Source organism: Salvelinus fontinalis, chromosome 3 (assembly GCF_029448725.1).
Source record: "Salvelinus fontinalis isolate EN_2023a chromosome 3, ASM2944872v1, whole genome shotgun sequence".
In the NCBI taxonomy this organism is placed as follows: domain Eukaryota; kingdom Metazoa; phylum Chordata; class Actinopteri; order Salmoniformes; family Salmonidae; genus Salvelinus; species Salvelinus fontinalis.
Genome location: NC_074667.1, coordinates 72021338 through 72045969, shown reverse-complemented (window position 1 = coordinate 72045969; position 24632 = coordinate 72021338). Strand labels below are relative to the sequence as shown.

At 44.2% G+C, this 24632-nt stretch overlaps 1 protein-coding gene across 1 annotated transcript in view; it reads left to right on the top strand.

The window, feature by feature from the left end:
• The window catches only part of slc38a3b (solute carrier family 38 member 3b), an 82771-nt gene that overhangs the window by 8051 nt on the left and 50088 nt on the right, over nucleotides 1-24632 (top strand). The window contains exons 2-7 of the mRNA XM_055917896.1: nucleotides 17483-17658; nucleotides 18749-18769; nucleotides 18986-19067; nucleotides 19390-19505; nucleotides 23469-23542; nucleotides 24114-24206. Coding sequence (XP_055773871.1) covers nucleotides 17543-17658; nucleotides 18749-18769; nucleotides 18986-19067; nucleotides 19390-19505; nucleotides 23469-23542; nucleotides 24114-24206 — 502 coding nt within the window. The 5' untranslated portion in view covers nucleotides 17483-17542. The remainder of the gene's footprint in view (nucleotides 1-17482; nucleotides 17659-18748; nucleotides 18770-18985; nucleotides 19068-19389; nucleotides 19506-23468; nucleotides 23543-24113; nucleotides 24207-24632) is intronic.

Here is a 24632-nt window from a genome sequence, read left to right as displayed (position 1 = left end):
CCTCTAAGTCCCGCAGCATAATCGCAAAACTTTTAGTGGAGCAACCACTGTATGTATGCGGATGACTCAATACTATGCATGTCAGCTACTACAGCGACTGAAATGACTGTAACACTTAACAAAGAGCTGCAGTTTCAGAGCGGGTGGCGGGGAATAAGTTACTCCTAAATATTTCTAAAACTAGAAGCATTGTATTTGGGGCAAATCATTCACTAAACCCTAAACCTCAACTAAATCTTATAATAAATAATGTGGAAATTGAGCAAGTTGAGATGACTAAACTGCTTGGAGTAACCCTGGATTGTAAACTGTCATGGTCAAAACATATTGATACAACAGTAGCTAAGATGGTGAGAAGTCTGTCTATAATAAAGCGCTTCTCTACCTTCTTAAACAGCACTGTCAACAAGGCAGGTCCTACAGGCCCTAGTTTTGTCCCACCTGGACTACTGTTCAGTATTGTGGTCAGGTGCCACAAAAAGGAACTTAGGAAAATTGCAATTGGCTCAGAACGGGGTAGCACGGCTGGCCCTTGGATGTACACAGAGGCTAATATTAATAATATACATGTCAATCTCTCTCGGCTCAGTGGAGGAGAGATTTTCTTCATCATTACTTGTATTTATGAGCGGTATTGACATGTTGAATGCACCAAGCTGTCTGTTTGAACTACTGGCACACAGCTTGAATACCCATGGAGCGGCAGGTAGCCTAGTGGTTAGAGCATTGGGCCAGTAACTGAAAGGTTGCTGGATTGAATACCCGAGCTGTCAATGTAAAAATCTGTCGTTCTGCCCCTGAACAAGGCAGTTAACCCACTGTTCCAAGGCCGTCAACCCACTGTTCCAAGGCCGTCAACCCACTGTTCCAAGGCCGTCATTGTATATAAGAATTTGTTCTTAACTGACTTGCCTGGTTAAATAAAGGTTCAGTTTAAAATTACCCCACAAAACCTGCCACAAGGGATTTCTTCACAGTCCCCAAGTTCAGAACAGACTATGTGAGGCGCACAGTACTACATAGAGCCATGACTACATGGAACTCTATTCCACATCAAGTAACTGATGCAAGGAGTAAAATGTGATTTAAAAAACAGATAAAAAATACACCTTATGGAACAGCGGGACTGTGAAGCCACACAAACATATACATACACACGTACACATGGATGTTGTACTGTAGATATGTGGTGGTGGTGGAGTAGGCACCTGAGGGCACACAGTGTGTTGGCAAATCTGTGCATTTATTGTAATGTTTTTAAAATTGTATCAACTGCCTTAATTTTGCTGGACCCCAGGAAGAGTAACAGCACATAGAGGGTGTTCTTTAATGGAAGCCTCTCCAACATAATCCATAATAAATAAAAATACAAATGGTCTATGGAAAGTACCACAGCTATCATGGTTTTCCATTACAGTGGGATCACGTCACCCGGGCTTCGGTACATTTCAATGGTTTCCCGCAAGCTATTATAATTGTCGCCTGACGTGACAGAATTTGATGAGACGTGTAACTGAGAAGAACAGCTGCATTTCTCAACGTGGACTGTCTGTGCCCATGGCCCAGGGGCACCCCAATCCCGTCACGCAGTTGCTGGACCCAGTCCACTTGGCTGTGTTCTCTGTCTATGTATCTCCATGCACAATTCTCCATGCACGCTTTTAAGGTGTCAGGTAGCCTAGCAGTTAGACTGTTGGGCCAGTAACTGAAAGGTTGCTGGTTTGAATACCTGAGCCGACAAGGTGAAAAACACAACCCTAATTTGGGAGGCACAAGCCCAGGCAGTGTGAGAATGGGATGGTGGGTGAAACGTCTACAGCGTTCATCCCAGTTCTATTGCTGGAAAACAGTTTTGTTCCACTCTCTCTGAAATACAAGGTAACAAACTAGCGAACAACTATGAACAAACTGCTGATGGGAAAAGTACATTACAGACAGCCCAAGGTTCATCTAGGGAGGACGAGATGCTAATCCAAACTACAACATTTTGCCCCACAAATGAATCGTCACACAAATGATGCCAAATATTTGATATTGGCATTATATTGCTGGTTAACATTACGCAAGTAATCACAAGCCACATAACACAAGCGATGATGTCGTCATGTCAAAGCAAATGTTAAGTATGAGTTCATGTTTTTTTAACTGTTGGCTGCATAACCTGCTTCTGCAACGAGAGAGACAATACCCCACCTACACACACACACACACACCCTATTGTCAACTTTGCCAAGGTGGACTGCAGAGGGTCCCATCCCATTCAGAGGGCTGCCAGGCAGGAGGGAAAGTGATCATGTGTCCCTTTGTCTCTGAGCACTCAGCGGGCACGTGGCTAAGGAGGGTGAGGAGCAGGCACTGCCAGGATCTTTGTGCTGGCACCTCGTGGTGGCTGCTCCTGACACACGGCCTGGGCAGTGGGCATCTCCTCATCCATCCACATGTGCCCATTGCCCACTTAGCCCCTCTCACCCCCGGGCTCTGTGCTCGATTAATGACAGCACTCAGGCTCTTTCAACTCACCTCATGTCAGAGGGGTGTGCTATGAAGCAAGCTAGATCTACTCAGGGTTTTCTAAAGCTGACCATTTTCAGTTAGTTTCACATTCCAGCTCAGGCTACATCTGTACTACGACGATGGATATTGGTTGTCTGCCTGCCGCTAACTCTAGCAGGTTTGTAACTGCTCGTGCATGTCACACCTGGGTTGTGAATGCTGAACTTTTCATTGAGACAATGCTTAAACATAAATCCATGGGCAAGTCAATGCCACATTTTCATTTGTGCTGAAATCCTAATTTGAGTGAAGTTATCTTGTGAATTCAGCAGGCTATAATGTGAAATAGGCTTTTAGAAAGCATTGTCTTTCGTTAATTCTTTGGTGTTTTTATCACAACCATAAGCACTGTTCTTCCCCACTCTTATCGATAAAATAATTGTATTGATTATACAGAAGTGTTACTGGCGTGAAGTTTAAGATGTGTAAAGTAATATATTTTAACACGACTATTTTTAAACAATAAAACATTTGATTAAAATGCATCATACCGGCTGTATTTCTGTATGGTTACTTTTACCCCCCAATTTCGTGGTATCCAATTGGTAGTTACATCTTGTCTCATCGCTGCAACTCCCGTACAGACTCAGGGAGGCAAAGTTTAAAAGCCGTGCGTCCTCCGAAACAACACAACCTAACCAAGCCGCACTGCCCACTTAACCCGGAAGCCAGCCACACCAGTGTCAGAGGAAACACCAAGCACCTGGCGACCGTGTTAGCGTGCACTGCAGGTGTCACTAGCGTGCGATGGTACAAGGACATCCCTGCCGGCCAAACCCTCCCCTAAGCCAGATGACACTGGACCAATTGTGCGGCGCCCCATGGGTCTCCCGGTCGCGGCTGGCTGTGACAGAGCCTGGACTCACACCCAGAATCTCTAGTGGCACAGCTTGCACTGTGATGCAGTGCCTAAGACTACTGCACCACTCAGGATATTTCCCTGTATTTCTGTATTTTTAAAGTTCCATATCTTGAAAACTTGATTGCTGGCATGCAAAACATTTTGAGACTATATCAACAATGGACTAATGAAACAAATACCAAAATAACGTTTTTGGGTGGAGTTGTCCTTTAAAACAATCAGAAATTGGTGTGGGCACTTTCCTACATTTGGACCACAGCTAGCCTAGTGGTTAAGAGTGTTGGGCCAGTAACTGAAAGATTGCAGTTCAAATCCCTTAGGTGAAAAATCTGTCAAAGGCACATAACCAAGTCTTTGGAAAAAATGTAAATACTGTAACTCGTAAATGATGGTTATGAAATAAACCCCAAATTGTTTCTCACAAGTGCAGCAGGTTGTGAACTTTGCAAATATTGTTTCCACTCTGGGAATGGTAAATTACTATTTAATATATGCATTAATGTAACCAAATGACTGGGATTAACGATACATTTACTACTGGTGACATACAGTTGAAGTCGGAAGTTTACATACACTTAGGTTGGAGTCATTAGAACTCATTTTTCAACCACTCCACAAATGTCTTGTTAACAAACTATAGTTTTGGTGAGTCGGTTAGGACGTCTACTTTGTGCATGACACAAGTAATTTTTCCAACAATTGTTTACAGACAGATTATTTCACTTGTAAATCACTGTATCACAATTCCAGTGGGTCAGAAGTTTACATACACTAAGTTGACTGTGCCTTTAAACAGCTTGGAAAATTACAGAAAATTATGTCATGGCTTTAGAAGCTTCTGATAGGCTAATTGACATAAATTGAATCAATTGGAGGTGTACCTGTAGATGTATTTCAAGGCCTACCTTTAAACTCAGTGCCTCTTTGCTTGACATCATGGGAAAATCAAAAGAAATCTGCCAAGACCTCAGAAAAACAATTGTAGACCTCCACAAGTCTGGTTCATCCTTGGGAGCAATTTCCAAATGCCTGAAGGTACCACGTTCATCTGTACAAACAATAGTATGCAAGTATGAACGCCATGGGACCACGCAGCCGTCATATCGCTCAGGAAGGAGACGGGTTCTGTCTCCTAGAGATGAACGTACTTTGGTGCGAAAAGTGCATATTAATCCCAGAACAACAGCAAAGGACCTTGTGAAGATGCTGGAGGAAACACAGTATCTCTATCCACAGAAAAAAAAGTCCTATTTTGACATAACCTGAAAGGCTGCTCAGCATGGAAGAAGCCACTGCTCCAAAACCGCCATAAAAAAGCCAGACTACGGTTTTCAAATGCACATGGGGACAAAGATCATACTTTTTGGAGAAATGTCCTCTGGTCTGATGAAACAAAAATAGAACTGTTTGGCCATAATGACCATCGTTATGTTTGGAGGAAAAAGGGGGAGGCTTGCAAGCCGAAGAACACCATCCCAACTGTGAAGCACGGGGGTGGCAGCATCATGTTGTGGGGGTGATTTGCTGCAGGAGGGACTGGTGCGCTTCACAAAATAGATGGCATCATGAGGGAGGAAAATTGTGTGGATATATTGAAGCAACATCTCAATGCATCAGTCAGGAAGTTAAATCTTGGTCGCAAATGGGTCTTACAAATGGACAATGACCCCAAGCATACTTCCAAAGTTGTGGCAAAATGGCTTAAGGACAACAAAGTCAAGGTTTTGGAGTGGCCATCACAAAGCCCCGACCTCAATCCTATAGAAAATGTGTGGGCAGAACTGAAAAAGCGTGTGCGAGCAAGGAGGCCTACAAAACTGACTCAGTTACACCAGCTCTGTCAGGAGGAATGGGCCAAAATTCACCCAACTTATTGTGGGAAGCTTGTGGAAGGCTACCTGAAATATTTGACCCAAGTTAAACAATTTAAATGCAATGCTACCAAAAACTAATTGAGTGTATGTAAACTTCTGACCCACTGGGAATGTGATGAAAGAAATAAAAGCTGAAATAAATAATTCTCTCTACTATTATTCTGACATTTCACATTCTTAAAATAAAGTGGTGATCCTAACTGACCTAAAACAGGGAATTTTTACTGGGATTAAATGTCAGGAATTGTGAAAAACTGAGTTTAAATGTATTTGGCTAAGGTGTATGTTATCTTCAGACTTCAACTGTATGTAATGGGGAGTTGATAAACATAAACAATCAAAGGGCAAACAATGCACACAATGAAACAGTGAATGTGCAAGAATTGGCGGGAGACAGCTGAGTCATTCTGGAAAGCTGAGCGGATGCATTCTGGAGAGAGGCATGCCTATATCTTCGCCACACACCCCTCCCCTTCATCTTGTCTCAACATTTTTATTTATTATCCTCAAGACACATTATCTTAACACATTTTAGATGCTTTTCACTGACAGCCACAACTCAATAATCAGCTAGTCCTATTGCCACCTGTACTGCCCAAATTGTGGGCTTCCCAAAGAGTCATACTGTAGGCCTACAAGCTTGCGATTTGAAACAAAATAAGCTAATGATCCTCTGTACCTAAGTCATGCTTTCTGGTGAAGTATTTTGAATTACTTTATTTACTCTGTATAGACAGGAGTAAATGTATAATTTTGGTAAATGTATTTAAATTTACTTTAGGGGAAGCTTAGTTTATTAGCCTATTGGACGCACCACCTATTCAAAAAGTAGGTTACATTCACTTGTTCGTCCAAAATAATTACAGCTTTTCCAGCTTCCAGACAACTTTAATTCAATTCACAAGTGGCTGAAACTATCTCACCGGAGAAAGCATCCGAGCGAGCAAAACAGCGCCCCTCTGTCTTACAATGTGTAGCCAATGAGGGGGATAGGATTTTTGACCGGACAGCATCAGACAAATGGGCTACACATACTGAGCTAGAGTGCTCAACAAATCAAAATATATTTTACATTTGAGATTCTTCAAAGTAGCCACCCTTTGCCTTGATGACAATTTTGCTCTTAGCATTCTCTCAACCAGCTTCATGAGGTAGTCACATGGAATGCATTTCCATTAACAGGTGAGCCTTGTTAAATGTTCATTTGTGGAATTTCTTTCCTTTTTAATGCGTTTGAGCCAATTAGTTGTGTTGTGACAAGGCAGGGGTGGTATACAGAAGATATTTGGTAAAACCAAGACCATATTATGGCAAGAACAGCAAAGAGAAACGACAGTCCATTATTACTTATGACATTAATGTCAGTCAATCCGGAAAATTTCAAGAACTTTGAACGTTTCTTCAAGTGCAGTCGCAAAAACCATCAAGCTCTATGATGAAACTGGCTCTCATGAGGACCGCCACAGGAAAGTAAGACCCAGCATTACCTCTGCTGCAGAGGATAAGTTCATTAGAGTTACCAGCCTCACAAATTGCAGACCAAATAAATGCTTCACAGAGTTCAAGTAACAGACACATGTCAACGTCAACTGTTCAGAGGAGACAGTGTGAATCAGGCCTTCATGGTCAAATTGCTGCTAAAGTACACCAATAAGAAGAAGAGACTTGCTTGGGCCAAGAAACACAAGCAATGGACATTAGACCGGTGGAAATCTGTCCTTTTTGGTCTGTGAGATTTTTGGTTCGAACCGCCGTTTCTTTGTGAGATGCAGATTAGGTGAACGGATGATCTCTGCATGTGTGGTTCCCACCGTGAAGCATGGAGGTGGAGATGTGATGGTGTGGGGGTGCTTTGCTGGTGACAGTGTCAGGGATTTATTTAGAACTCAAGGCACACTTTACCAGCTTGGCTACCACAGCATTCTGCAGCGATACACCATCCCATCTGGTTTGCGCTTAGTGGGACTATCATTTGTTTTTCAACAGGACAATGACCAAACACACCTCAAGTCGGTGTAAGGGCTATTTGACCAAGAAGGAGAGTGATGGAGTGCTGCATCAGATGACCTGGTCTCCACAATCACCCGACCTCAACCCAATTGAGATGGTTTGGGATGAGTTGGACCGCAAAGTGAAGGAAAAGCAGTCAACAAGTGCTCAGCATATGTGGGAACTACGTGAAGACTGTTGGAAAAGCATTCCAGGTGAAAATGGTTGAGAGAATGCCAAGAGTGTGCAATGCTGTCATCAGGGCAAAGGGTTGCTACTTTGAAGAATCTAAAATATATTTTGATTTGTTGAAAAAGAAATTGGTTGTTACATTATTCCATATGTGTATAGTTTTGATGTAGAAAATTGTAAAAAATAAAGAAAAACCCTTGAATGAGTAGGTGTGTCCAAACTTTTGACTGGTACTGTATATTTTATTTGGAAGGGCAAGGAGGTGTGGTAATGTATTCAAACTCCTCCGGGATCGGATGTGGTACATAGTGTGGTACTGTATGCACATCCACGCCTCTGTTCCTCTCCCAGGGGCAGCAGCACCTGCAAGACAGCCAGGCAGGGGGCTGGTGTTGATTTAAATGTTTGTTAACCTCCAATGTGGCTCTGTGTGGCACCAGAGCAGGTCAATACTGGCTGATTAACTATGTTGACTCTGGTGTAAAAATGGAAAGACACCTACGATTACTAATGGTGCCCACTCACCTTAACTTCCCCCCTGATTCACAGGAATAAACTCAGGGATGTCTGGGGTGTATTTATTAGTGGACACTAGCAAACTGTAGCCTACATTTTGCAATGAAAACAAGCTAGTTCCGTTTCAGCCATTTTGCTTCCTTTTGGATCCTAGTGAATAGACTCCTGGTTTGTGTGTTTGGTTGGGTTGGGTGGGGCTACGGATGCCAGCTGTAGGTCAGTTGCCATGCTCTCAGGAGCATCTGGCATCTAGATTGGCCCTGAGTAAGGAAACAAATAGCACAGGGCCACATACGGTACAGTGTAAATACAGCGTCATAACAACCTACGATAAATATACCAATATGGAAAGAAGTGTGCGTGTAAAGATGGAAGACGTCTTACCTGTGGACCCATCTCTGTAACAAGGGTACATTTACATTTGTGTCATTTAGCAGACACTTTTATCCAGAGCGATTTATGGGAGAAATTAGCATTAAGTGCCTTGCTCAAGGGCACATCGACACATTTTTCACCTAGTCGGCTCAGGGATTCAAACCACTTTGGTTCCAGGTAGAACCATTTTGGGTTCCATGTAGAACCCCGTTCCACAGCGGGTTCTACCTGGAACCAAAATGGTTCTACCTGGAACCAAAAAGGGTTCTCCTAAGGCAGACGTGTCAAACTCATTCCACGGAGGGCCTAGTGTCTGCAGGTTTTTGTTTTTTCCTTTCAATAAAGCCCTAGACAACCAGGTGTGGGGAGTTCCTAACTAATTAGTGATGTTAATTCATCAATCAAGTATAAGGGAGGAGCGAAAACCCGCAGACACTCGGCCCCCCGTGGAATGAGTTTGACACCTGTGTCCTAAGGGGACAGCTGAAGAACCCTTTTGGAACCCTTTTCTCTAACTCTCGAAAGACTGAGTGTCCCTCCTTTTATTTGATCCCGAACTGACCATCGCATATTTTCCAAAAAGTGTGGCCTGCCAGTGACCTATCACCATTCATCACCCAGGGCCATGGAGATAAAGACCTAAGTGTACCAGTGTTTAAATACACACAGCTGCATCTATATCTAGCCTTCTGCTGGCTTATCTGCTCTTTAATAACATTTGATAGAAGAACTCCTGGATCTATCTGCTTGATCCAATTCCTGCCAGGCAAGCCCTGCAGTCTACCAAGTTGGGCTGTCCCCGTCTTGGTTGACTAAGAGTCGCCTGTTCTTTCGACCAACCGATTGGTCGAAGATTTTAAACTTGTATTTTTCCATATATTGACACATCCTATGTGTTTTAATCAAATCAACTATATTCACTGAGCTTATCTGATGCTTTAAGCACACTGTTTGATTAAATAATGAAGACACACAAATTACTAGAGGGAGTCCGACCAGCGATTGATTTGATTGCGCCGTGCCGGGCTCAGACTTGCTGCACTGTGTTCAAAAAACAAAACTGTGAGTGACTGTGTGACTAGCACCCTTTGTCTCTCTCTCCTTACTGCTGCGGTGATGTCACAGGACATCAAAGTGTTTATCGTGCTGTCCGTGTTGCTGACGCTGCAACATAATTACAGATATTTCTGACTGGAAAGTTCTGTTAGGGAATGTTTTTTAGGAAAGACATTCCCTATTTCCTCAACCCTTGCTTTCTTTATGCGACACATGTATGTATCTTATCGGCAGACTCAATAGCCTTGGTTTCTCAAATGACCGCCTCGCCTGGTTCATCAACTACTTCTCAGATAGAGTTCTGTGTGTCAAATCGGTGGGCCTGTTGTCCGGACCTCTGGCAGTCTCTATGGGGGTGCCACAGGGTTCAATTCTTGGGCCGACTATTTTCTCTGTATATACAGTTGAAGTCTGAAGTTTACATACACCTTAGCCAAATACATTTAAACTCAGGTTTTCACAATTCCTGACATTTAATCCTAGTAAAAATTCCCTGTCTTAGGTCAGTTAGGATCACCACTGTCACATTCCTGACCTATTTCTGTTAGTTTGTTGTATGTGTTAGTTGGTCAGGACGTGAGTTTGGGTGGGCATTCTATGTTTTCTGTTTCTATGTTGGTTTATGGGTTGCCTGGTATGGCTCTTAATTAGAGGCAGGTGTTTGGCGTTCCTCTAATTAAGAGTCATATTTAGGTAGGTGGTTTCACTGTGTTCGGTTGTGGGTGGTTGTCTCCTGTGTCAGTGTTTGTCGCACCATACGGGACTGTTTCGGTTTGTTTGTTCATCGTCATTTTATGTGTAGGCTATTTTCACTGTTCGTGCGTTCTCGTGTGTTATGTGAGTCCGTCGTCCAGATCTGTCTACACCGTTTGTTATTTTGTTAGTTTATCCAAGTGTATTTCGTTTCGTGTTTTTTCCCCTCTTGTTTAATAAATTATGTCTTCAACATCCGCTGCATTTTGGTTCCCTCAATACTCCTCCTTTTCGGTTGAAGAGGAGGAGGACCGCCGGTACAGAACCACCCACCAAATCTCCAGAACCAAGCAGCGGTGTAAACGGAGTAAGGGACAGAAAAAGAAGGAGGAATGGACTTGGGACGATGTATTGGACGGGAAAGGTTGCTACACATGGGAGGAGATCCTGGCTGGTAGGGATCGCCTCCCATGGGAACAGCTGGAGGCACTGAGGAGAGCAGAGGCAACCGGAGAAGGGAACCGGAGTTATGAGGGGATGTGTCTAGCACGGAAGCCCGAAAAGCCCGTGAGTACCACCCAAAAATTTCTTGGGGGGGCTAAGAGGTAGTGGGCCAAGGGCAGGTAGGAGACCTGCGCCCACTTCCCAGGCTAACCGTGGAGAGCGGGAGTACGGGCAGACACCGTGTTACGCAGTAGAGCGCACAGTGTCTCCTGTACGTGTGCATAGCCCAGTGCGGGTTATTCCACCTCCCCGCACTGGTAGGGCTAGATTGGGCATTGAACCAAATGTCATGAAGGCTTACATGGCACCAGCCTTATGCATGGTGTCCCCGGTTCGCCTACATAGGCCGGTGCGGGTTATTCCATCTCCCCGCACTGGTCGGGCGACGGGGAGCATTCAACCAGGTAAGGTTGGGCAGGCTAGGCTTGCACGGTCCGGTATTTCCGGCACTACCTCCCCGCCCCAGCCCAGTACCACCAGTGCCTACATTACGCACCAGGCTTCCAGTGCGTTTTCAGACCTCAGTCCGGTACCACGCACCAGGCATATAGTGCGCTTCGAGAGGTCAGTGTGCCCTGTCCCTGTTCCCCGCACTAGGCTTGAAGTGTGTCCTCAGTCAGGTGCCTCCAGTTCCGGCACCACGCACCAAGCCTACAGTGCGTCTCAGCCGGCCAGAGTCTGCCGTTTGCCCAACGGCGCATGAACTGCCCGTCTGCCATGAGCCTGCAAAGCTGCCCGTCTGCCATGAGCCTACAGAGCCTTCCGCCAGACAGGAGCAGCCAGAGCCTTCCGCCAGACAGGAGCAGTCTGAGCCATCCGTCTCTGCAGCGCCATCTGAGCCATCCGTCTCCCCAGCGCCGTCTGAGCCATCCGTCTCCCCAGCGCCGTCTGAGCCATCCGTCTGTCCTGAGCCGTTAGAGCCGCCCGTCTGTCCCGAGCCGTCAGAGCCGATAGTCAGTCAGGAGCCGCTAGAGCCAGTCGTCAGTCAGGATCTGCCAGAGCCGCCAACCAGACAGGATCTGCCAGAGCCGCCAACCAGACAGGATCTGCCAGAGCCGCCAACCAGACAGGATCTGTCAGAGCCGCCAACCAGACAGGATCTGCCAGAGCCGCCAACCAGACAGGATCTGCCAGAGCCGTCAGCCAGCCATGAGCGTCCAGAGCCGCCAGCCATGAGCGTCCAGAGCCGTCAGCCAGTCATGAGCTGTCCCTTAGCCCAGAGCGGCTATTTATTCAGAACTGCCCCTCAGTCCAGAGCTGTCTCTCTGTCCGGAGCTGTCTCTCTGTCCGGAGCTGTCTCTCTGTCCGGAGCTGTCTCTCTGTCCGGAGCTGTCTCTCTATCCTGAGCTACCTCTCTATCCTGAGCTACCTCTCTATCCTGAGCTATCCCTCTGTCCTGAGCTATCCCTCTGTCCTGAGCTATCCCTCTGTCCCGGTGCTGCCCCTGGTGTTGATGTTACCAAAAGGATTTAGTGGGGGTAAGATGAGGGTGGGCATTCATAGGGGGAAATGGAAGCTGGGATTGACTATGGTGGGGTGGGGACCTCGCCCGGAGCCTGAGCCACCACCGTGGTCAGATGCCCACCCAGACCCTCCCCTAGACTTTGTGCTGGTGCGCCCGGAGTTCGCACCTTATGGGGGGGGTTATGTCACGTTCCTGACCTATTTCTGTTAGTTTGTTGTATGTGTTAGTTGGTCAGGACGTGAGTTTGGGTGGGCATTCTATGTTTTCTGTTTCTATGTTGGTTTATGGGTTGCCTGGTATGGCTCTTAATTAGAGGCAGGTGTTTGGCGTTCCTCTAATTAAGAGTCATATTTAGGTAGGTGGTTTCACTGTGTTCGGTTGTGGGTGGTTGTCTCCTGTGTCAGTGTTTGTCGCACCATACGGGACTGTTTCGGTTTGTTTGTTCATCGTCATTTTATGTGTAGGCTATTTTCACTGTTCGTGCGTTCTCGTGTGTTATGTGAGTCCGTCGTCCAGATCTGTCTACACCGTTTGTTATTTTGTTAGTTTATCCAAGTGTATTTCGTTTCGTGTTTTTTCCCCTCTTGTTTAATAAATTATGTCTTCAACATCCGCTGCATTTTGGTTCCCTCAATACTCCTCCTTTTCGGTTGAAGAGGAGGAGGACCGCCGTTACAACCACTTCATTTTAAGAATGTGAAATGTCAGAATAATAGTAGAGAGAATGATTTATTTCAGCTTTTATTTCTTTCATCACATTCCCAGTGGGTCAGAAGTGTACATACACTCAATTAGTATTTGGTAGCATTGCCTTTAAATTGTTTCCCACAATAAGTTGGGTGAATTTTGGCCCATTCCTCCTGACAGAGCTGGTGTAACTGAGTCAGGTTTCTAGGCCTCCTTGCTCGCACATGCTTTTTTAGTTCTGCCCACAAATTTTCTATAGGATTGAGGTCATTTTGCCACAACTTTGGAAGTATGCTTGGGGTCATTGTCCATTTGGAAGACCCATTTGCGACCAAGCTTTAAGTTCCTGACTGATGTCTTGAGATGTTGCTTCAATATATCCACATAATTTTCTTCCCTCGTGATGCCATCTATTTTGTGAAGTGCACCAGTCCCTCCTGCAGCAAATCACCCCCACAACATGAAAAAAATGTGCGCACAACATTTTTAAGAAATAAGCTTTCTGTGCGTATGGAACATGAACAACACTTTACATGTTGCGTTTATATTTTTGTTCAGTATATATTAGCTAACCTAGTGGGCATCCATGGCGAGTGTCTTTAAGAACCCTTTAAGAACCCTACTAGTGGCTTTGTCATCTTTTAGTGGGTACACACATGGACGCCTTTCAGAACCCCTTTTGACCCCCTTTGTTTTGGTTGTTAAAGTGATTTTCTTTGTTAGTTCCCTTTGTGAGCAACATTTTGTTTTTGTCTTGTGGGAATGTAACACAAGTGAACAGCAAACCTGGTTTAAAAAAACAAGTTTAAGCAACACCTCACGGTGTTGTACAATGTACTGAATGTGTAACTGATAGATCAGGCCTGGGCAACTCCAGTCCTCGGGGGCCTGATTGGTGTCACTTTTCCCCATCCCTGGCAAACACAGCTGATTTAAACTAATTGCGTTTGAAATTGAAGATCATGATTACTTGATTATTGTTGTCAGGTGGGTTAGCTAGGGCAAAAGTGTGAGTTGCCCAGGCCTGTGATAGATGCGCGCGCGCACACACACACACTCACACTACATGTGTTTAAATGTATGTAAATTGTTATTCGTTATGTGTAAAACTAGCGTTGGTTAATGGGGATCTAATAAATCAAATCAAAGTCATTTCAGGCTATTAATCAAGTCAGAGTAGCTAGCTTGTCTAACTATCTTAGCTGGTATACCTGTTGACAAGGTTGAAAGACTAAAAAAGCAAATAATAACTAAACGTACTGAACAAGATTCCCATTCCTTTCAATCTTTCACCCAGATTTTAGAAGAGATGCAGAGAAGTATTTTGTTTCTTTAAAGAAATGACCACCAGTCAGGGGTATACAGACAGCTCAAGAAGTATGCTTAGATGTGCAGAAGAATATATAAATATTTTTTACATAGAATTACACAATGATTATGGCTCTAGATTGCAGGAAAAAGCTGTTTGAGGTGTTCGAAAAATGCTAATTGCTCCAACTTCCGGACAGGGGGCCTTGCCCCCCCCCCTCTGGACCACCCCCCAGCCATCCTCACATCCCCTGAGATTTTTGGGGTGCATGACGCCCCTGATCACAGATTGTAATTTTACTGTTGAAACTGGAGTGGTGGTGGGTGATCGATTTAACAGCTGTGTTGCGAGCTGCGATCTAAAGATACTCTGGCAGGCAGGGGGACACTTGTTGTGGTGACACAATGGGGCAGCTGTCTTCACCCAGGAAGCTGCTCCCATCACAACAACACTGCCCATTGTCTGCCTGTGGAACTGACCCCTTGTGAGCCTCTGAGATCATAGAGGAAATTGGAAATGAGGTGAATCGTTGTCACTGAGGGCATGCAACCTGGTGGGGAGTAACCGTACCATCACTGCAGAAAATGTAACACCCGCACATACATTATTACTCTGCAGGTTTAGTGTGTTGACCTTTCAGACAGAGATCGTATATAGCATATCATAGTCATCTCCGTTTCCTTACCCTCCCACTCATCCTCTCATCTTTACCTCCATACCTTCAGACCATGGTCAAAACCCGAAACATTTAGAGTTACATAACCAGCTATGTTAGCTTAAGGATGTATCTATACTGAACAAAAATATAAAATGCAACATGTAAAGTGTTGGTCCCATGTTTCAAGAGCTGAAATAAAAGATCCCAGGAATGTTCCATATGCACAAAAAGCTTATTTCTCTCAAATATTGTGCACAAATTTGTTTACATCCCTGTTAGTGAGCATTTCTCCTTTGCCAATATAATCTATCCACTGAACAGGTGTGGCATATCAAGAAACTGATTATACAGCGTGATCATTAAACAGGTGCACCTTGTGCTGGGGACAATAAAAGGCCTCTCTAAAATGTGCCGTTTTGCCACACAACACAATATCACAGATGTCTCAAGTTTTAAGGGGGCGTGCAAATGGTATGCTGACTGCAGGAATGTGCACCAGAGCTGTTGCCAAAGAATTTAATGTTCATTTCTCTACCATAAGCTGCCTCCAACGTCGTTTTAGAGAATTTGGCAGTACGCCCAACCGGCCTCACACATTTGGTTCCTTGGAAGTTGTGCAAACGTATATTTTTGGTTTCACATTGGTTGTGGGAACGAAGCCATACGTTTCCTGACCAGTAAAACGGAGCGCTTTTTAAACATTCTGAGAATGGAAGGGAATATTTAGCCTGTTCTTGGAACATTTATTTTTAGGTTGCAGGGAGCTTCTGATAATGCTTTAATCTGTTTCCTGGAAGGTTTTATTAACGCTCTGAGAATGGAAATGATAGGTTATTTGGAGTTTTAAAAACTTCCATAAAACTTTCACTGAATGTTTCAATACATTTTTTAATTACACCGTTAGCTTGTTTTGGGTACACTTTTTAAAGCACAGATGGAAATGTATTTCCTTAAGCATGCCAACACAATTATTATTGTGAGATTTGAACTAGTGAAATTGGTTTTGTGGTCTTCATCCATTGAATTAGTCCACTGCGCTGCAAGGCAGGAGCCAGCATGCCATGTTTTTTTTACGCATACAAAGCTGTTTATTTTAGTTTATTCAGACAGACCCCATTTCAATTGAAACAAGCACTCATTGAGATCAAGTGTGGCCAACACACCTGCACACACTTAACAAGATGGAGTGTAGAGAGAGTTTTGTTGATGCTGAGTGTCACACCCTGATCTGTTTCACCTGTTTTAGTGCTTGTCTCCACCCCCCCTCCAGGTGTCGCCCATCTTCCTCTTTATCCCCATTGTATTTATACCTGTGTTCTCTGTTTGTCTGTTACCAGTTTGTCTTGTTAGGTTTGAGCAGTCTTGTCTGAGCAGTCTGTCTGTGTCCTGCGCCTGCCTGACTCTGACCTGTTTACGAACCTCTGCCTGTCCTGTTCTGGAACCTTATTGATTCTGCCCTGGATTACGGACCTTTGACCTGTCTTTTGCCTGCCCCGTTTGGGTCAATACACATCTGTGACTCTAGCTGTCTGCACCTGGGTCTTATCCTGAGTTCTGATACTGAGAACAGAATGTATATGTTTTTAAATAACTTTTGTAACGTCTAAGAATGTTTTCTTGTGGTTTTTATGGAAAGTTTTAATTAACGTTCTCGTAACAATTTGAGAACATGACTAAATAGAACCATGATGAAACCTGTAGGAAATGTTATGCTGTAGTACTGAGATTCCAACATGGCATGTGCTACTTGGGTAGGTTATGTGTGGCTGGTGTAGTTTGTGGCATGGGAGGAAAGTGTCTGTGTGACAACATTACGTGTGTCACGCCCTGGCCATAGAGAGGCTTTTATTCTCTATTTTGGTTAGACCAGGGTGTGACTAGGGTGGGCATTCTAGTTTCTTTATTTCTATGTTTTCTGTTTCTATGTTTTGGCCGTGTATGGTTCTCAATCAGGGACATCTGTCTATTGTTGTCTCTGATTGGGAATCATACTTAGGCAGCCTGTTTTGCCACCTTAGTTGTGGGTAGTTGTCTGTGTTAGTGGCCTGTATAGCCCTTTGTTTTTGTTTTTTCTTGTTTTTGTTGGCGACGTTCAAAATAAAAAGAAATGTACGCTCACCACGCTGCACCTTGGTCCGGTCATTTCCACCCTGACGACGATCGTGACAACGTGGGACCTGAACAGAGGGTTTAGTTGAACCACCTCCGTTCTCAGCTCTGAGAAGCTGGCAGGCCTTGTGACATCACTGAGTGGAACACCATGAGCAAACAGTGTAATGATGATGTGACGTTGGCTCAAACACACAAACTTTGACCCCATGCTTTGGACCTATTTGCATTACTTGGTATTGTAGTTGCCCAAAAAGCACAGTGTCATGGCTTGAGTTGATTCAGAATGATTTATACCATAAGCAAGTGTGTGAAACAGGTCAGATCTTGGATGTTGAAGTGAAAGTTTTACTGTGTAAATAAATGAGTCACCACAAATCAAATCAAATAAATCAAATGTTATTGGTCACATACACATGGTTAGCAGATGTTATTGTGAGTGTAGCGAAATGCACACAGTCATTAGCAGAGAGAGAGACTAGCCGTTGAAGTTTATTGTTGGATGTTTTTTTTAAACTAAATGCCTATTTAGACATATATAGGTGTCCCCACGTGCACTGTATCCTATAGATACACAACAAGACAGATAGGGGAGTAATTGTGGGATCTGTGTCAATGAAATGCCTTCTCTCTCCTCTAGATACCTGAGGGAGCAGACTGAGAGGACCACACACAGTGTATCATAACTGCTGCTTAGAGCATGGAGCCAGACCAATCAGAGATGAGCATGTTGGGACACTCGCCCAATGGGAAAGGTCACGACCTAGAAGATGACGCGTATGTGCCCATGAAGACCATGGCAGAGGAATTAGACACGTGAGTTTCCTTCTCCTGTCCTTTCTTATCCCCACCCCGCTCTTACACCTACCTCAATTATTGTTGTTAGACTATTGAATTGTTCAACAACCACCACAACTATAAAAAATGTCTTTCCGATGAGCAGCTGAGAAGGGCCATACACTCGGCTCAAAACAGTGACTTTAGTCACAGATTACACCTAATTGGTGCAGCAGGTTATAGCGGTTAGAGCATTGGGACAGTTTTACAAAGTTTGCTGGTTCGAATACCTGAGCCGAAAAGATGAAAACCTCTCAATGTGTGCTTGAGCAAGTCACTTAACCCTTTTTGCTCCAGTGGCCCCAACCTACTTTGGGTTGTCCCTGTAAAACAACACATCTCACTGCATCTATCTGGTGTTTATTTAAAAAATATTGTTGCCTCTACTGCATACCACAGAAACATTACAGCAGAGAGAGAGACTAGCATCCCTTCAAAAACAATTGGAATAGAATATACAATCTTACTGTCATATAAGAGTGGTGATATTTATTTTTCCCACTGCATGCAGTGTTATGCCCAGCCCTCGTTATTCCAGTACCTTAGACTGGAGAGAGTAATGACTTTGTCCTGTGTTGTGTTACAGTTTGTGAATGTGCCATATGTTGCTGTCATCTATCTACCTGTGTGGAAACCAAAACCCATTAAACAGCCTGTAAATGTCACCGGTCAATACAATATATTCATCCACATTATTCCAAACACTGGTAATTAACCAGAAAATACAGAGACACTGTTTGTATCCCAAAAGACACCCTGTTCTCTACATAGTGCGGTACTTTCCCTATAGTCCCTGGTCAAAAGTAGTGCACTATAAAGGGAATATGATGCCATTTGGGATGTAGAGGTCTTATACAAGGACCTCATAAAACTCTGTTTCAATTTCCGCCATTGCAAATTGTGTTTGCTTGTCCTGTCCTCCTTGTGCTAAGTGTATGACATCAGTAATGAGTTTGAAGTGTTTATAGAGCGTGAATGACGTCGGATTTCCTGAGTGGTGTTTGTTTTTCTAAGTGCATGTTTGTTTTTGTCCTTCCTTCGCCCCGTGGATTCTCTGTTTCCAACACAGAAACGGAACTCAAAACGTCAGGTAGGTTTCTACTTTCTACACACAGTCACACCGACAAGCTCTACCTAGTAGGCCTACTGACTATGTCAAATCATTACTCACAAACAATCCTTTAAGTCAAGCATTTTTAACACTGTTTTAACAATGAACTCCCTCCTGTCTCTGTAGCTTGTGTCCCCATTTGAAGCTGCAGGTTTTGGAGACTTTCGATTGTAACAACGTTTTTGTTTCATCCAGGTTTGATGATCCTGATGCCATCCTGGAGAATGAGGAGTTTCTGCCCAACGGAGATGGGAGGAAGCCCATGCGCTTCACAGATGTGAGTGTAGCTGACTTTATTACCTCCACATGTACCACAACTCAAACATCACTCCCTGGCTTTGTCCCAAGTGGTACCCTATTCCCTATGTAGTGCATTACTTTTGACCATAGGGGTCTGTTCAAAAGAAGTGTACTATATAAGAAATAGGGTGCCACTTGGGATGCACACACTATGTGATTGGAATCTGATGACACATTCTGCCTGTCACATTGCACTTGACAAGAGCATGAGTTTCTAAATGTAAGAACAGCAGCAATTTTCTGCTTTACCTCAGTATTGAATGAACTGAATCTGAGATTGTTGTATTTGTTTTGATCAGTTTGAGGGAAAGACGTCTTTCGGCATGTCTGTGTTCAACCTGGGGAATGCTATCATGGGCAGTGGAATTCTGGGACTGGCTTATGCCATGGCCAACACTGGCATCCTCCTCTTCCTGTAAGTCAAACTGTCAGCGATACAGCACTGTACTGTGAGTCGCTCTGAATAAAAGTGGCTGTTAAACAGTGGAGGCTGTTAGTAGGAGCTAAAGGAGGAACGGCTCATTGTAATGGTTGGAATGGAAGAAATGGAACGGTATCAAACACATCAAACATATATAAACCACATGTTTGGCTCCGTTCCATTCATTTCATTCCATCCATTATGATGAGCCCGTCCTCCTATTGCTCCTCCCACCAGCCTCCACTGCTGTTAAATCACCAAAATGTAATGTAAATGTAATCTAAATGTAATGTCTAGTCCTTCCCCTTGCTTCTTAACTGTCTCCTAGTCTCTCCTTTCCCCAGGTGGCTTAGTGTTTCTTCATTCTTCTTCTCATAAAACCCTGAAACCGCAAAACTATACAATTGCATAGCCCTGACTTTCAAATCAGTGACACACTGAGCACCGACACAGTAGGAATCACACATTAGCCATTGGTCTGTTGCTAGTCGCACTGCCTCTGCCAGCTTGTTGTGGTGTGATATTCCTTTGCCTAAGCTTAGAGCCTGTGGAGAACGTGCTCCCCAGTCCCAGTGATAGCCTTTAGGCTGCACATAGAGACCACACAGTGGAAAGGGCTGGAGTGGGAGTTGAAAATAGCCACGATCTTCGCTTGCAGGAGGGAGCTGGCACGATCAGAAATGCTCTCTGCCCAGAGGCCCAGCTTGCCTGCTTCAAAAGGGATGCTGGACCAGGATGGGGTGAGAAGGGGCCAGGGTGGAGCTGGGGGGTCTGTGGTGAGGTGGTCCACACTATCCTCTCCCTTCCATCCTCCCCCATTGCGCCAACCCTTGTTCCCGCCCCTGTGAACACAAACAGGCCCTAGAAAGGCTACAGCCCAGAATAGCCCCGCCTTCCAGTCCCCACTCCCCCCCTCCATTTCATGTGACGCTGTGTTGGTTTGTTTAGCTGCAGGGAGCAGGACTTCAGTCACAACTCTACGAGGGAACACAACCTATTCTATGGATTCTAAAGAGTTTCTCCTCTAAAGATGGAGTCAACAGCAGAACTCTTCCTTAGAGCTCACGGTCACCTGACACATCATCACCATCACCATGGTGATTGTTATCATCTTTGTTGCGAATTTTGTCCCAATGCTCATGCTGAACTTATGCTTTTCCACAAAGACTAATGTCAAACAAGGTCACCTTTTGAGAAACTTCCACAAAGACTAATGTCAAACAAGGTCACCTTTGAGAAACTTTGGTGAATGAAGAAACCCTTCGACCTGAAAATAAATGTTACCAAGTAACTAAGCTGTCTTCATGAAGGCTTTCTGCTTTATGAGCCTACTAGGAATTGTTTTAGTAAGTTTGCGGCAAAGAAAAACCTATTGTTTAAGTCTCTAATGCAGCTTTTATGAAAGAAATCCCATTAACAGAGGCATTTCTCTGGCTTTGTGACTTCAGGTTATTGTTCAACAGCTTCAGATAGATGTATTTGTTAGAAGCAGGAATCAATTCACATGGATTTGTTTGTCTGTGTATTCTGACCCAAGGATGTTTCTTCCCATATAAGTATAGTATTACCGACTTTGGACTCTTAAGCATGTCTTCTGGTAAAAGTAAGTCTCGATTCCTGTAGCAAACAAAATGTGATTACATTTCAAGTCATTGTTCCAAGTCCTTTCTTTTCCCATGGAAAAATCGACTATTTTATATTGAACAACTATATTGTAGATTTGTGGCATTGTTGGTGTGACCGACGCAGAGCCTTCTTTGTGTCTCAATGGTAACCTACTGAAACTCAAGATAGAAAACCCCCATTTCTCAAGAGAACTAGGAGACCCAAATATAAGTTATCTGCCTCATCAGCACATGGGAGCCGTTTCAGGGCCCCCCCCCCCCCCCACGTCCCCTGGGAATGACATACACCTTAGCAGTCCTCAGGGGACGTGGGGGGAGCCCTGAAACCGGTCCCATTCGCCTTGCAGGAGTGATATGTCATGATGTTCCATGATGCATCACTTAGCGTTTCCATGATGCCTTACTCAAGTTTTGAGTTTTAGTTGTATGTACAGGATACACATGGTATACACCGTCCAACGAAATGCTTACTTGCAGGTTCTTTCTCGACAATGCAACAAGAATATGAAATAAAATATAAGAATAAGAACATAAATGAAATGGCTCAGTAAAATATAATAAACATTTTAGCATAAGTATAATAGAGGATGGCACAATTTATAGTCCAGCATTTATACGTGTTTTGTGGAAGGTGGGATGGGGGGGCACGTCCAGCATCACTCAGCGTTTCCATGATTTCTTTCTCAGCATCACTCAGCGTTTCCATGGTGTCTTACTCAGCATCACTCAGCATTTCCATGATTTCTTACTCAGTATCACTCAGCATTTACATAATCTCTTACTCAGCATCACTCAGCATTTACATAATCTCTTACTCAACATCACTCAGCTTTTCCATTATTTATTTCTCAGCATCACTCAGCATTTCCATGATTTCTTAGTGTCACTCAGCATTTACATGATTTCTTACTCAGCATAACTCAGCATTTACATAATCTCTTAATCAGCTTCACTCAGCGTTTCCATGATTTCTTACTCAGCATCACTCAGCTTTTCCATTATTTATTTCTCAGCATCACTCAGCGTTTCAATGATTTCTTACTCAGGATCACTCAGCGTTTACATAATCTCTTACTCAGCATCACTCAGCATTTACATAATATCTTAATCAGCATCACTCAGCTTTTCCATTATTTATTTCTCAGCATCACTCAGCGTTTCCATGATTTCTTACTCAGCATCACTCAGCATTTCCATGATTTCTTTGTCAACATCACTCAGAATTTCCATGATTTCTTACTCAGCATCACTCAGTGTTTCCCATAGCAGTAACAACAGAGTGGGAATAATGGTCCTATAACAGGACATTTAGACCTGAGAACTGAGACTTCCTGTACAAAGGAACCAAAGCAACCATTGAGCAGCTCCTACTCGATGCCGTGGTCTCATTCACCGGCTGTCGGGACTCCAGGAGGAATGGCCACATAGGCCTACATACCCAAGGCCCTGCTCTTTAGAGTGGTCAGTGGAATGTCAGGGCTTAACCTCTGTGCCCACGCTGACTGTGGCCAGATGCTAGGATCCTCACCTCTGCTGTGGTCAGTAGTCAAGGGGCCTCCATCTGGCTGTAGTGGCCAGACTCTGAGGTCTGGGAAAGGTGATGGCTACGAGAGCGCCCTCTGACCCTCTAGGAATGCTGATCGAAGGGGTCAGTGTTCTGTAGGCGGACTGCGACTCCGCTCTGCGCTCCCTTTGGCACAGGGGCATAAGGGGAAGAGCAGTTGTGGGAAACACTGTTTCTCAGAGTATTACAATAGACCAGGATGGCTGGAAGCAGACTTACGTCCTTTATTAAACCCCCCCACATCTAGCTCCTAAGTTCTTACCCCCAACATGATTTTCTCAGACTGTTGGCAACATTATACAGCATACGCTTTTTCATGACATTGAGTCTGCTGAGAAAGCGCTTGCCTTTATTAACTGTCTGTACCTGATCCTTTAGATCACATGGCTACAGTTGGACATTACAGTTGGCGGTTAGCCGGCCAAAGTTGGCTTTGTTCTAGCTGTACTTTTTCACTGTTCATCCTAGTAATCCCATCATGATACAATTCATGTATTTCAGTAAATCCTTTAAATGTTTATTTTTGGAATTATACCCAGACAGTTGTAATCTCAAACTGTAATTTATTTTGTTCTATTGGCTCCTAGTCAAGCCACTAAGTGCAGGGCTTGTCGTAGAAATGTGTGTGTTCGTGCTATTATTACATGTTGTCAGAAAGGAGTTCACTTCCACAGTCAATAATGAGCTTGCTCAACGAAAGACCTTTCACTGCATTGAAATGAGGCGTTGATGTGTTTTATCATCTACTCTTTCACTCTCTCCTCCCAGGTTTCTTCTGACTGCTGTGGCGGCTCTGTCCTCCTACTCCATTCACCTGCTGCTCAAATCCTCTGGCATTGTGGGTAAGCTGACCCTCGTCTTCAGTGGACCTAATGCTTGAATGGTGCACGTGTAGCTATGTGTACTGTAGTTATACATGAACATCATAGTTTGATCCAGTGGTAACACTCCAAGAAGTAGGGGTGTGTGACATTATTGCTGAACCATTGAGAGGAGATGATGGTACTACATATGTTGGGCTGCTGCAGTGTCCAGTCACAGGAACAGGGCCAAATGGAGAAAAAGTGATGGCTGGCATAATTACCCTTTTAGCATTCGCATGTCTCGATTGCAGCTTGTATAGATTAGCTTGGGGAAGTAATGTGCTATTACAATGTAATGGATCCCCAATGGCCCAGCATTAAGGATGTTGACAAATCCTTACATATTGTTGTGTGTTCATATTCCGGTATAGGGGCCTAGTATGGAAATAGAGGCCTGGCATGGAAATAGAGGCCTGGCATATTAACTTCTGTAGATAAACCTGTAGATTCTACACTGACTATATAATTAAGTGTTGTTTGATTTACTACCTGGGTGTCCTCCTGTAAAGCTGTGGAATGATGATGTTGCACAACCCTCTTCCTCTTCCAGGAATCCGAGCTTATGAACAACTAGGCTATAGAGCCTTTGGCACCACAGGCAAGATGGCCGCCGGTATCGCCATCACACTACAGAACATCGGAGGTGAGAGGACACTGTGGTCACTGGTCTAGTTTATCTCAACAATAGACATCTGTGTGTATTTGTAGTGGTTATAGTGTTATGATGAATCACAAAGCTCAGCAGTAGACAGGCAGGCAGACTGTTTGGTCTTCCTGTTCACTTGGAGTTCATGCCTTCACATTAGCCCCCCCCATCCCATTCTCCATATTTATATAGTACTACTAATACAGCTCTCTCTCTCTCTCTCTCTCTCTCTCTCTCTCTCTCTCTCTCTCTCTCTCTCTCTCTCTCTCTCTCTCTCTCTCTCTCTCTCTCTCTCTCTCTCTCTCTCTCTGTCTCTCTCTCTCTCTCTCTCTCTCTCTCTCTCTCTCTCTCTCTCTCTCTCTCTCTCTCTCTCTCTCTCTCTCTCTCTGTCTCTGTCTCTGTCTCTGTCTCTGTCTCTGTCTC